We start from the raw sequence: 15,027 nt of genomic DNA on the forward strand, positions 1-15,027 counted from the left end.
GTGGCAGACAACTAGGATGAGTCAGACCCCACGTGGTTATAACCAAGCAAAGGTTTTTACAAAATAGATTAATTGGGTTTAAATATTGTCTTTATTATTTGGTTCTGAAATTATTGTATTGGCATCTTATAAACTGTGATCTTATTATTATATAAACCTGATTGGATATTAAAGCCTTAAGAGTCATGCATTACCTACCAGGTCCTAGGTGAGCTAGATGAATGATTGTGGAGGTGTATAAGGCGTTGCATATAAGGAAGATGATGTTAGCTGGGATAGAATATCAAGAGCCTGCTGGGACATGGTGTTGACGGTTGGTACTGGCTTAAGAACGTGGCCCGGTGGGAAAGGGAGTTTGTGGGGTGGATTCATATTTTAAATAATTCTCGTTACACTTCTTCATAAATATAATTTTGCTATTGAGCAGTGTCTCAGTTCCTAAAATCATCAGAAATATGTGTTTTCTGATGGTTGTGACCTAGAGGTTGAGAGCTGCTATTCTAGAGGAAAGAAAGAAAGAATAAGAAATGTTTCTAGCACTATAGTGTTTAGACTGATAAACAGCATCACTGCCCAGGGGGTGATGCGGGCTGAAATCTCAAAGGTTTTAAGATGCAGGTAGGCGGCTCAAGGCCACTCTTATGCTACATTAGAACCTGTCTCAGAAAAACACAAATAAACAAACATTTAGGAAATTGGTGTTAAGTACACTTCTCTGGACATAAAGTATTAACTGGTAAAGGATATGATCTGAGAAAGATAGGGTCGACCATATTAATATAGTGATCTAAAAAGGGAACCAACCTACAAATTAAATTAGGAATAACTTTTAGGATTCTCTCCCTGTGGTCTGACAAAATGAGAAAATTAAATGTCCCTACATATGACTTAGGCCTGTTAGTAGTTATACACATTCTGAGGGAGGAACCTGAATCAGGAGGTCACATGCTGCCTGTCACTACAGAGATGATGCCTCCTGTACACATCCAACTAATAGGAACTATTCTCAATCACTATAATGCCCAGAAGACAAGCAGCATATTTAATCATCGACAGCAGCAGGGCTCATGGGCCTCTATGACACTGAGGGGCTGACTACAGCTTTGGGCAAAAATAATGATTTGCATTTCATAGACCCAAGGCCCCAGTATTTATGCTAGATGGCCTCCAGTCTATTTTCTAATGTCAAACAAAAGTCCTGTAGGAACTCTAATTCTACACCCAGCACATGACACAACAGTGGGAAGATTATGACAGAAATCTAAATTACAAAGTATATAGGAAGCCTGCAGTACTCTAACAAATGGGCTCGTATAGAAATAAATCCTCATAAAACTAAGGCAGAGATGCCCAAGATGAAAAACAGTAATATAATAGGTAGGACAACCAAAACCAATTAATTAAAAACAAGAAAGGAAAGAAAAACTATGTTACAAATGAGGATGATGGGAGATGCCGCAAATGTCACACAAGGTAGGCCATGTAAACCTATCACTTCCCTGAAAGGGTTATAAAGGAAGGATCAGAGTTGCTTCCCACCTTCCTGAAGAAAAGCAGGCCAAAAATAAAGAAAACAATCACTGGAAGCAAACTGTTCAATTGAAGCCAGTAAGGGTTTATTCTCTTCTCTCAGAGTTAAGAAACCCAAACATATCCAACATTACTACAGTTGCTCACAAGGGAGGCCACGAAACAGAGCTTCTGAAACTTAGGCAGGAAGTTCTCTAGGTCTTCATAAAGGACGCACCCCCACCCCAATATGTTTCTGAGACAATCTCACTCTGTTTCAAGCTAGCCTTTGTCTCATTGTGATCCTATCACAAACCTGTGCCAGTACACCAGTATTTTTGAGAAAAAGAGTGATTATTACCAGCAATACAAATTTTGTTGATGTCATGTGTAAAACCAGGCATACCATCCAAGAATAATGATTATAAAATCATTTCTTTTTAGGGGCACCCATTAAAACCATAAAGTGGGAACTTTAAAAATGGTATATCTTCACAAAGAGACTCTTGGTGGCTGCTTCATAATCGATTCATTTCATCCAAGACAGATATTTAGAAGCCTGGAATAAATGACGTATTTTGCAACTTTTGTGCTTAGGCATGACCATGTTCTATTCAAAGAAAACATACAAAGACTCACATATTAATACAACCTTCCATACAGTGTTTTTTGCATGCGTTCTCTCTCTTGGTGTTTGGAATACAGACTTGAGGGTTAGCTTTGAATTACTTACTGAGAGCCTTGAGATAGAGAGTACTGCTAATGATAGCTGAACATCAAAGCTACCCTGGGCTATGGGAGCTAAGGTCTATCCTGTAACCCTGCGGCTCTCCATTCTCCCTCTGCCGTGCTCTGATCTTCACTGATGCTCAAAGATCAGCCTCCACCTTCTTTCTTCTGTCACTTTTATTTCTCACACTTGGAAACAAGTCAGACTGTAACTTTAGCATGCATAATAAGACATGCAGACACACACAGACACACAGACACACACACACACACACACACACACACACACACACACACACACCAGCATGATCTAGTTAACACCTTTCCCAATCCTGGTGGGATCACAAACAAGGTCAAACAAATCATATTTTTTACTAAAGAAAGCTTTTTAATATAAAACCTGTTGTCAGTATTTCCTTACTGACAGAAAAACAAACAACACAAAATAAAACAAAACAAAAACAACAATAAAACCAAGCATCCATGTCCTTCCACTTTATAGAATTAACAGACTTCATTATAGTGAACCTAACATTATGGCTACAGGCACCTGTCTACTAGTCATAAGGTACAAGCATCAGCTCTTAAAACACAGTTTTATTCACATCTTGAAGTTCTACTCTTAATTGACAGAAAACCAGAACATAATATAAACATTTCCATTCTTTTTACTAGGTATGTAGTCAGGCTGATCTCAAACTGGTAAATGGTTTGCCTCAATCTCTCCAGTTCTGGGATAACAGATGCATGCTACCACACCCTGCTTGGATTTGTTATTTTTTTTAATTAATGTTAATTCTCAGTGATTTTTGCTTCCCAAATGTAAACACATTGGCACATGATTCCCTCCTGTATGCTTCTGAACTGGGTATCACATTGGGTTCTTAGCCCTGTACACAGAGAATACACACAGACACACACAGAGACACACAGACACAGACAGACAGACAGACAGACAGACAGACAGACACACACACACACACACACACACACACACACACACACATTAATTGCCCTGTGCACATCCTCCTTCATTGCTCTGTAGTTTCTGGAGAAACCCTGTCACAGAGTAGAACACTTAGGTGAAGAAGCATAAGGATGTGAAGACAGAATGATGCTAAGCACAAAGCCAAAGAAGCAGAGTGTCAGTAAGTTGGACCCCACCTGCTGGCACCTGCATAGGAAGCTCGGTGCCTATGGTTAGGAATCCAGGCTGTGACTAGCAAAGATTTGTTTCTCATGTTCTGTGTACTTTGCTCTAGGAACAGGAAGTTCTTGGGAGGAGAAACTGACTTAACTTAAAATTGTCACTAAATAGGTTCTGCAAGAAAACATTGCTAAAATATAGGAGAAACTTGGATGGCAGAGGTGCCTCAGTGGTTAAGATTGCATGCCATTCTTGCAGAAGACCAGAGTGCAGTTCCCAGCTCCCAAATCACAACTGCCTTTAACTCCAGCACTGACACATCTAGCACCTCTCTCATCCAAGGACACCTGCAGCCATGTGGATACACTTGCATTAAGGCACACTGATACATATGACTTAAAAAATACATAAAAAGACATTAAAACCCTTGGTACTGAACCTTATCTGAAGATATGCACATGTATAAGTCTTTAGGAACACTTTCATTTATTGAACACTCTGGTGCTGACAAAGATCTCACAGCTTCTCCTTGTGGTCACATTCATACACAGGTCATTATCCTCTAATCAAGTCCTTGAGTCAGGACTGCAAGTGATCCCCTAAAGGAGATGTTGATAACAAGAAGAGGTGGCATACATCTAGAGAAGGCTTGTGCCATTTTAAACATTCTGTTTAATTTCATAGCCTAGTCTTGATTGACAAACTGCCATTCCTAATTACTCTACTCTGAGCTCAGTCAGGAGCTCTGTGACTGGTCACTTAACCTCCCTATGCCTTTATGTCCCACCTTGTAAAATGGGGAAAGTAACTTCTTTTTAGTATGTGCCACTGTGGAAATTCAATAAACTGATGCATAAATGTTCAGGTAAAAAAAGTCTACCTGGCCATCACTGCCAGCAATAAGCCGGAAGGCACCCCAGAGCACAGAGCCTCTATGAAGGCTGAGTATTGCATTCTATAAAAAAGAATCTGTCCATTTTCACACAAACACACACACACAAAAAGACCAGTAAAATTTCTCCTGGAGGAAGAAAGCTTTAACTACAGTAGCAGACTGAAGATACCACTCCAAGCTTCCTTCTTAAGGGGTTCCAAAGTGAGGTGCCCTCACGTATCAAATGCTTGTCATTCCCACCTCCTCACTGCTGTACAGCCCTTACTGCTGTATACAATGGATGCACACACAAGCCTGTGTAGGGCTCTCTCTGGGCACATACTGAGCACTATGCAGGGACCTGGGACAGTAATCAACATAAGACCATGAAGAGCTTTCCATTTAGATACTTGTATATGGCAACAACTTGAACAGATGCCCTATTTGGAGAAGAAAGAAATACAGCCATATTAAGTTTTCCCCATAAATCCTATAGCAAGCAGCTTGTTTATAGGTGGCCACTCTGGCTGACATTTGGCCCTTACCTCCTGTCTTTCTTTGAACTGCAATGTCCCTTGGCTTCTTCCTGGATCTCTGTGATGCCTAACCTTGATTTTTAACTTGGCCACACCTGGAATCAACTAAAAACCAAACAGCAGGGCAAACTTGTGAGGGATTGTTCTTGACTGGATCCTTTGAGGTGGGAAGACCCACCCTGATTCTGGGCCACACCTTCTGGTGGCAGCCTACATAAAAGGACATGGAAGTGCTCACCCTCAGTCTCCCTGGCAAGTTCATCTACCCTGCTGCTAAGGCACTCCTTCTCTGGCATTAGAGCTCACATCTTTTTTTTTTTTTATTTATTTAAATTCCAACATAATTTGAAGATCAGCTGAGACAGCCAGTCTCAAGGACTGAAAAAACCATCAGATTCTTGGCCTTTCCATCAGGAGACAGCCATTGGTGGGACTAGCCATGTGGTAGGCCGTAAGTCACTCTAATAAATCCCATATATATTCATTCTGTAAATTCTGTTCCTCTAGAGAAACCCTTTCTCTCCTCTCCCCTTTCTCTAATCCACACATGCACTGCATCTGCTGTTCAAATGCTTCCCTCCAGACCTACATGCCTCATCCTGTAGACCCCTCAGTTCCTATAGCCTGCTACATCGCCACATCCTGACCCCAGCTCAGGATCCAGCCAGTCCTCTTTGGCCCACAGCTGTATCAGCTGCTATGCACTCACCCTGTGAAATGTCTTCCCGGGCATTGCTTTTTAGAAGCAGAGAACCCTTTTAGCTTGTGCTTTCTTCCATTAAATAAATTTGGATCATTACAACAAAGAAGATAAGGGTTTTGGCCCCAAATACCTTGCAGTTTCTCAGCACCAGCCTGAACACTTCCCTGTCTTCCAACTTCCTCTGAAAGCAAATCAGTAAACAAATCTCATCTTCACTCAGGTTTTCTGTATATGGGCAGAAGGAAGCCACCAGATAGAATCTGACCAAAATGTCACATGTACCTAGCCCAGCTCCAAATGGAGCCTGTGTTCCTCTATGAAGCTTTTTGAATCAGGCCCCACTGTCCATGTTTCTCCCGGCATTCTTGGCTTCCAAGCTGCCACAAGAATGGCCCTTTAAGCTCTTCTTCCAACATTAAAGCTTTTAAACAAACTCTTCTACATTCGGCCCACAAAACAGTTCAAGTGGCCTAAGAACCACTTCCATGGACACTCCAACTCACCATTCTACCTGTCATCATTATAGCTGAGTCTTGACAAGGGCAACAGGTGGGAAGAAGGATTTACTGTGGCTCATGGTTTGAGGCTACACTTCATCAAGGCAGGTGAAAAGGCTGCTTACAATGTGTCCACAGTCAGGAAGCAGAAAAAGAGGAATGCAGGCATTCATCACCTTTTACCTTGTTCCATTTTACTCAGTGGAATGGTGCTGCCCATACCAAGGTCTGATCACCCACTCCACTCAGATAATTACTTCCGAAAATTTCCTCACATATACCCAGCTCTAACTTGTGCCGCATTAATGTTGTAGATAACAATACAATCAAGCTGACAATCAAGTTAGCCAGGACACAAGTCACATTCCCAACCACTTAGCTAACACCTTATACTGTGTCTTAATTTATTTTTCTTTCTTTCATCTATTTTAGTGTATGTGTGCATGTGTCTGTGTTTGTGCATATGTGTGAACTCTATATATATATGTGTACATGTGAAAGCCAAGGGATGATTTTCAAGAGTTGGTCTGCCTCAAACTTTGGACTAGCTTTGTCCTTGAGGATTAAAATGTTAACACATGAAAAGTTCTTGGCATACAAATAAGTGCTGAAAATGTTCAGATACTGGTTTTAATGTTATCAAACTATCATTGATATTGCTCTTGTTACATTTATTTCATTTAATTAATGTTAGAACCAGAATAAAAATCACAAGGTGAAATGGCAGTCTTACCCTATTCCTCATAAGTTAATTACTGCAGATTTCAAGGAAACGTTTTAATCCTTCCCATCCCCTTCATTCTCACCTGACACGATGTCAACTAACCACATTTGCACTGTCTGTATGGCTAAGCTTTGGTGTAATCATGAAGCAACATGCAACTGGACTTTGAAAGCACTGACAAAGAAGAGAGGCTTATTACAAACAACCTCCTTCACAGACCTGGACTCAGAGCTGCATTTCAGAGGCATAGTTCTGAGGCAGGAAACACCCTTTTGTTTTCTGAGAGGATAATGCAATCATAAAGACTATAAAGTGGTGGGAATGGTGTGATAGTTTTTCTTCACCAGGCTAGAAGGAACTGAGAAGCCAAATCAATAGACAATACACTCATTTTCTAACAAATGAATTGAACTTGTGGTGTTCACAACATCTTATGGTATTAAAACACACAATACAAATACTTACCCAGCATGTATTTCTCCAATTGTGAATGGAACACACACTGCAAAGAAAGTTAATGTGTTTTTCTACTGACACTTGTTCCAATAAAATATTTACTGTGTTAAAAATTCTGAACAACAGAAAGAAGGGAGAACACCACTTTGTACAGCAAAATGACAAAAATAAACTAGAACAAGACCTTAGGGACACCAAAACAGCAGCCTAGTTGGAGACGTCAGAAACAACATAGTCCAGGAAAGCCAAAGAGCACTTCTGAAGACATGATTTCAGAGGGGCTTATTCAGAGACCATCAACACATCTGGAAATGCACCTGGAGAAGATATAACCATTTATCTGATCCTTGCTAAGCTGCTCTTTTACTTTTTCTTATTCAGGTTATTTTTTCCTCCTGTTTCTGAGATAAGGTCTCAATCTGTAGTCTAGGGTGGTCTTGAAATTATGGCAATCACACTTGCACACACTGAGATTACAGGTGCGAGTTACTATACACAACCACCAGTTTTATTTCTAAGCCACTAGGAACAATGCTAGATGAAACAAGATGGAAAACCCCCACACACAAATTTAAATGCTCCATCTTTTTTTTTTCCTAGAGTGTTCTGGTAATGTACACTTGGGTAACCTGCCCTAATGACGGGAAAGAAAGATAATCCAGTATGTGGATGGGTTAGCCTGATTCTTTCTCGGAGTGGGTGGAGGTGCGGGGAAATGCACCTGACATCCTTTATAACTGGCCCCAAAGTCAGGGAATCCTAATAACAGTAACATAAAATAGTAAAACAACAACAGCAAAAAGAAACCCAAACTTAATCAAATTGAGAAAAATACTCACAAAATTGCACAGGAAAAAAATGAGTTATTCATATTTTTAAAATCTCAGGAATATACTATGAAGTGAAATGTAGGTATACTTACTAAAATATAAAAACAGACTTTTAAAAAAATTGTGTTCATTGCTTTGTTCAACAGTTCTCTTCCATGTTCCTACAAAGTCCACTATGCATTTCAAGAAACCATCAATTCATTTAAATAAAAGTGTCTGTTGGGTTCATATATCTGAGTAGACTTTAAGTCACATGACTCTCTGCTTGTGGCCAGCTGTTTTAAATGAGCATGTTAAGTAATCTAGACACTTTTTTTTTTTGCAAAGGCTGCATGATTTAATAAATTCCCATATGCCTCAACATGTGCCAAGCCTACCAGGTTATCTCCAGTGCAGCTGCTGTTAGGATAATAGCTGCCAACTTCCAAACAACTAAGGAGAATAATGAATAAGCTATGAGCTGGCTCACAGGTAAACTCAGACGGCTCCCAGCTAAAATGTGGGCCATTTTCAACTGTAAAAGAAAATTAATTAAAAAGAGTTCACCTCCCCACCACTGTGCAAGAAACAGGGCTCAATAAAGACCTTTGCATTAGTAGCTTAAAAGCTGCTTGTTATATCTGCGTATTCTAAACTTAACACTATGGGTTGGGGTAAAGGCTGGTTTTGTGAGAAGACAGACCAGGAAGGGCCTCATCCCTCATTCACAGCACAAAGATCTGAGAGTCTCACAATGCTAAAAGAAGAAGTAGGTGGTGCCCACTCGGTAAAGACTCACTAGAAAAGGCTCCAAAGACATTGCGGGAAATGAGATATATAGGGGAAGAAACACACTTATATACATGCATGGAATTGTATAATTATATAATTACAATTATTGTTAATCAATAAAAATATGGGAAAGAAAGCAAGGAAAAGATGAAGATCCCTCAAATACAGCAGTTTCTATCAGGAATACTTAGTGATCAACAGTGAGACCCAAGTCAGAATGTGTGAATCTTTCTAAGAATGGCAGAGTCACTCTGAACAGTAACACACACGGGACAAAACAATATTATCAGAGTAACTCTGGGACTTCAGAAGTCCTAAAAGAAGTTCGAATTTATCTTACATAAAGACATGCTAGTTTTTAATGGGGTAAGGAATGAAGACCAGCAACCAATGTAATATTCCATCCATTTACAAGTGCCCATCATAACGGAGGATTATTTACTGGATGGATGAGGTTCCTCAAAGGGGCTGGGCAAGTTGTCTTCATGAGAGAACAGAGCTCTTACGTGTTGCCTTCATGAATGACTTTATAGGGTACCTGAGATTTTCTCAGCTGTCCCATTGGCTTTGATTCAGTTTCCCATTGTATTCTACTTATTACCTAACTGAGAAGTTCACTATACAGGTTAACTTCTGTCCTTGCTGTATGAGGACAATGCTTAGTAAACTTTAAAGTCCCCTGTACATGCAGACTGGCTACCATCATCCTTCATACATGTAGCCATGGAAGTTGAAATTATGAAATTAAGCACATGTGTGGGATGGAGTATATTCTCCAGGCATCCTTAGTACCTAGATTTGCCAAGGATCTCTGGGGTCTGTAATGCTGGAAACACTAACGGACCCCACTAGAGCTCTTGGTCTTAAGATCTTTAGCTAGTCAGACTAACCTTGGGAAAATGCATCAGTGCTACAGATAACCGAAACTACAAGGAAAAGTGTCAGAACTTCTTCTGTGGAAAATGGCAAGGAATGACTTTCTAACATTTTAATGTGACTCATATCTGAGCTTTATAGAGCTCATGGAGGCTATTGAAATGTCCAAGATGCAACACATTCAACGGGTCTGTCTTCAGAGCAACACGAAAGGCCAGAACTTGCTGTGACACTGTTGCCCAGTTTAGTCACCACAGTAATTCCATACCCTCCCCAACAACTGGGTTAACACACAATCCAGGTAGAGCAGAGGTGCTGAGGCCTTAGTCCCATTCCAGCACAAGAACCCCCAAAAAGTACTTGAAAGGGATTCTGGTCTATTCTGTACAAGGGATGTTAGCCTACACTAGCAATATTGTATGACATATATGAAATATGCATACTCTTTTTTGCCACTGCAATATGAAAGGTAAGAAATTTCACAGGAATAATAAATAACTTGCTATTTGGGAAACCTTCTCCAGGGCCATAGTGTTTGGAAGGATTTTATTACATGAGACAAGTTTACCTACAAAAGCAACCACCAATGCAATGAAAAAATATGGCATATATTTGGCATAAAAATCCACATTCTTTAGCTTGGGCCTGTTCTACTCAAGATCCAAGAGTGTAGGAGATAGAAAAGATTTGCAATGACTCTGTGTTACTTTGAAGGCTGCAAACACTTAATGCTTAAATTATGCAATCCTGGAGTAACTACACTTCCTAGTCCTGATTTGATTATTCGAACAATTAGCCATATTTGTTTGAATGTAGCCTAAATGTCTTTATTCTTGGTGATTAGAATAATCAAGGCCTGCCTAGAGGTGGAAAGAAATTGAAAGACACGTTAAGAAAGATGAGAAGAGGAAAGGGGAGAAGATGGGAAATGGTGTATGCCATAAAAATTAGTGAGCAATTAACAGTGGAAAAAATAATTGCTTACAATTTGTATAAAGCAATCATACCCATGTAGAACAGCGATGTGGCGCAAGAGCACATAATTATAAATAACGAGACAGAAACAACAGCAGTGCGGGTAAAACATCAATTACAGACAGCAGAGCAGACCATAGCACAAACGTGCCAAGAGAAAGGACACTTTTCCAGAGCTGAGGATGGTGCCCTAGATTTGAGGAGGGTCTAGGTGACCGTGGCCAGCACCTCTCTTTCCTGCCTTGTCTAATCACAGAATGCATTTCATGTTTGGAAGAGAGATTCTGAAGAACATAATTATGGACTGCAAGTGTTTTCTGTGGAAACAAAATTATCATTCATGTCTGAGATTGTGTAAATATGCCTTAATTTTGGCCAACAGCAATCTGAACTGAAGAAAATAGAGTCCTCCAGCCTCGCTGTAAACTGCAAGTACTCAAGTTAACTATAGGGATCAGTGTGTGATAGCAAAGACATTCCAGAAGCTGTGAAAGCCCTAGTCAGGGGAAATGACCCACTCTGCAGTGACAGACTTGGTCCCTTCCTCCATGTTAGAGCCAGCTCACAACTTACAAAGGCCACACGAAAGGAGATGTAAAAGCTAGAGAAGGGAGCACTTGTTAGCCAGCAGGTCAGGTATGAAAATATTCACAATTTGAACTGCCTTAGGAAGGCGTGCAAGCTTACACAAATCACCAGACCACTGTACATTCATGGAAGGGTAGAGAAGAAACCACATCAAGGACCCCAAGGAACCCAGAGGCTCTGGGAGCTTCCGGAGTCTCGCCCTCTGCTATGGACCTTAACTACAAGGCCAGCGTAAGTGCTCTGCAGCTGCCACACACCTCAGGAAGAAAGAATGAAAGGGCTATTTCCCTAAGTGCTAGCAGACTTACTTCTCCTTGAGAAAATCCACAACTCTTTTGAAGTCGGCCACGCAGTACTCTCTCTTCATGTCCATGAGCACACTGTCGGAGGCGGACTGCACTGGGATGTGGAGGAAAGCGTAGACCCTAGGGTGGTTGAGGATTTTTGCCATTTCCTGAGAGAGATGATAGGAGAAACATTCATCATTTTAACAAAACTGAGGCAGCGCTTTCCTTCAGAACTGCACATGTAAGTGCTGGAGAAGAAACACTCAAGAAACAGCCTGCTCGCTATGACGCTGAAGGCTGCTTCTGCTGGTACTGTTCCGGGGGGATAGTGGGCGTCTGGTATAGCTTTCAGAGGATTCCATGTGAGAATTAGTTACTTGTTCACTGTCTCTTGCACAATTAAAAAAAAAAATGAAATCAGATAGAGCCAAAGAAAAGGTATTTTTGAGTGCTTCAAAATTAACCAGCATTCCTTCTTCCTCACAAAGAACTTTTGTATTCTGCCTGATGACATTAGCAGAAGAAACCTCAGCAGTTAAGGAGCTGAGATCTCATGATATTATCTACTCAAATACATAAAGTTTTATATTTAAGTTCAAAGTGTACTTTCTCAATACTGAAGATAAGAGGATCCAGAGTTCTTTCATTCCTTTAAGAAAGTTTTTGTGTTTTTTTTTTAAATTCAGTTTGGTTACTGATGATATGTTTCAGGCATTTATAGTGGGAAAGACAAGAAAGAGAGCCAGCTTCCTGCTGCATGCAAGAGAGTAAAAGGCAGAGTTCAAAAGACAAGAAGAGGTGGAAAAGGAGGATGAAGAGAAAGAGACGAAGGGGAGCGTCTATGCTGCTCTGTCCTAGCGTGTGTGTGCACAGGGGTGTCTGCTTCTCCCAGTACACAACAGGACAGCACCTTTTGGATATTTTTCTCAGGACTTTTCACTGTTTCTAGTTCTCCTTTGTCTTCTTAGAAAGTTTACACTGGACTTGCCTAGTCTGTTTCCCTCAGCTTTGCCTTCTTCACCACCGCAGCATACATGATCCCCCCATGCCTCACCCTTCTCTCCTCATCCTCCCTCTCTGCACCTCCTTTCACCCTTACAACAATATTTTGAAAGATCTTATGGGGTCAAACAAAGAGCTAAAGCCTCACTGTGGCCCTTCAGTCACTCTCAAGTCAGTCACAAGCACACCAGCATCCTGCTCCCTGCTGCCCATTGCCTTGCCCTGACTGGACATTAGCAATCTCTGCAAAGCACAAGCAGAGAGGTGAACTCCAGCGAGGCACCTTCTTAGTATAAGAGTAGATATTACTTTTTGAAAAGTCTCTTTCACCACAAAGTTAAGATTACCAAATAAAGTTCTCATAACTACCATTCTTCTGCAGGGCCTCTCCTAGGAATGAGGAAGTACACACACCTGGCTGTGGATAGATTGCCAAGGGCCCATATAATAACAGGCTTCCTGGTAGCATTCTGATAGTGTATTTTTGTCTTAATTTCATTTTTATTTTTAAAACATTGCTATTACCATAAATAAAATTTACATAATTATGTAATAACAGACTTCATGGGGCTGGAGTCATGCTCAGTGGTTAAGTGTACTGGCTGCTCTTCTGAAGGACCCAGGTTCAGTTCCCAGAACCCACATGGTGACTTACAACTCTTACTCCAGTTCCCGGGGATCTGACGCCCTCACACAGACACACATCCAGGCAAAACACCAATGTACATAAATCATTAAAAAAGTAATGAACTGCCGGGCGGTGGTGGCGCAAGCCTTTAAACCCAGCACTTGGGAGGCAGAGACAGGCAGATTTCTGAGTTCGAGGCCAGCCTGATCTACAGAGTGAGTTCCAGGACAGCTAGGGCTACACAGAGAAACCCTGTCTCGAAAAAACAAACAAACAAAAAAACCAAAACAAAACAAAACAAAAAAAGGAATGAACTTCATGACATTTCCACACACACATAATTAAAATTTTAAACTTCGATTTTATGGTCATGTCACTGCCATATATCCTGTGGATCCCCAGGATCGAACTCACGTCCTCAAATTGACTGCAAGGGCCCTCACTGCTGAGATTGCTCGGAAACCCGATTTTATCTCCCATATATTTGGAAAAATATCCAAAAGGTGCTGTCCTGTTGTGTCCTGGGAGAAGCAGACACCCCTGTGCACACACACACACGCTAGGAAAGGGCAGCATAGACGCTCCCCCTTTGTCTCTTTCTCTTCATCCTCCGTTTCCACCTCTTCTTGTCTTTTGAACTCTGCCTTTTACTCTCATGCATGCAGCAGGAAGCTGGCTCTCTTTCTTGTCTTTCCCACTATAAATACCTGAAACATATCATCAGTAGGTAAACTGAATTAAAAAAAAACACAAAAACTTTCTTAAAGGAATGAAAGAACTCTGGATCCTCTTATCTTCAGTAGAAAATAATCTAGATATGCGATATGTGAGAACTTTACCCATAAAGAGAAAATCCGAATACTGAGCTGCACAATGGGATCTATGGCTGCTTCACCAGGACAGAAGAAAAGGCACTCCCTGAAAACACATGGGTGGACACTGACTGTGCAGAGGGCACAGCTCTGAGCATGACTTGCTCCTAGAACATGTGCCAGCTTACAGAAGAGTCATTTAGAAGAGGCAACAGAAATTTGGTTCCTTGTTTCTTCTTCCATTCTCAAAAAAAGCTTCACTGCTAGCAGGCATCCTCTGCTTGATACTATACACTTCACACACAAACTTGGAATGTGAGGCAATGGGGCACAAAATCAAAACAGCCAGGCCCCTCCATTAAGCCTGCGTCTCATGAACTGGGGAAGCAGAACAGTGAGGGAAGTGTTTGCCTAGGACACACGAAGCTCTGGGTTCCAGCCCCAATACCACATAAAACCAGGGAAGATGGTTCAGGCCTGGAATTCCAGCATTCCAGAGGCAGAGACAAGAGGATCTAAATCCAAAGCCATCCTCAGATATACAGCAATCTCAAGGTCATTTGCAAGCTACATGTGCTACCAAAAAGATTCTCAATGATGCCATGTTTTGCCACTTCACAAGAATCCCCAATAATACAGATTAGTGCAACCACATTTTCTGTTTTTCATCTCGCTTTTTTTCCTTTGGCGCTCTTGGTGAAGGACAACCTGTGCCTCTTCCCTTTTCAAACACTTCCTCCATCCTGGTCTCCCAGCAACCAGACCCCAGTGCTATCCAAGTGGTCCCATAGTTCTATCTAGAAGTGATGCAAGGAATCCAAGAGTGAAAGCTACACAAGAGCACTCGTTACCTCTGCCCTTGTCTGTATACATCAACAAGGGTTCCTATGACACTAACACTTCTTAGAGTCATTGAAATATAGAGCCATAGAGCTGCTGAGATGGTAAATGTGCTTGCTCCAAGACTGGCAACCTCAGATCTGAGTTTAAGTCCTTGAGACTCAGATTGTGTAAGGCAACAACTGAGTTTCTAAAGTTCTCCTCTGATCTAAACACAAACGCACATACATATGTACATACATA

General features: G+C 41.1%; 1 protein-coding gene across 2 annotated transcripts in view; it reads right to left on the minus strand.

Annotated features, from left to right (window-relative positions):
* The window catches only part of Cdkal1 (CDK5 regulatory subunit associated protein 1 like 1), a 555,277-nt gene that overhangs the window by 191,404 nt on the left and 348,846 nt on the right, over positions 1-15,027 (minus strand). For both annotated transcript variants that reach the window (XM_031358356.1, XM_031358355.1), the window contains exon 11: positions 11,524-11,669. In XM_031358356.1, the coding sequence (XP_031214216.1) occupies positions 11,524-11,669 (146 nt within the window). The remainder of the gene's footprint in view (positions 1-11,523; positions 11,670-15,027) is intronic.

Source organism: Mastomys coucha, unplaced genomic scaffold (genome assembly GCF_008632895.1).
Source record: "Mastomys coucha isolate ucsf_1 unplaced genomic scaffold, UCSF_Mcou_1 pScaffold7, whole genome shotgun sequence".
NCBI classification, from domain to species: domain Eukaryota; kingdom Metazoa; phylum Chordata; class Mammalia; order Rodentia; family Muridae; genus Mastomys; species Mastomys coucha.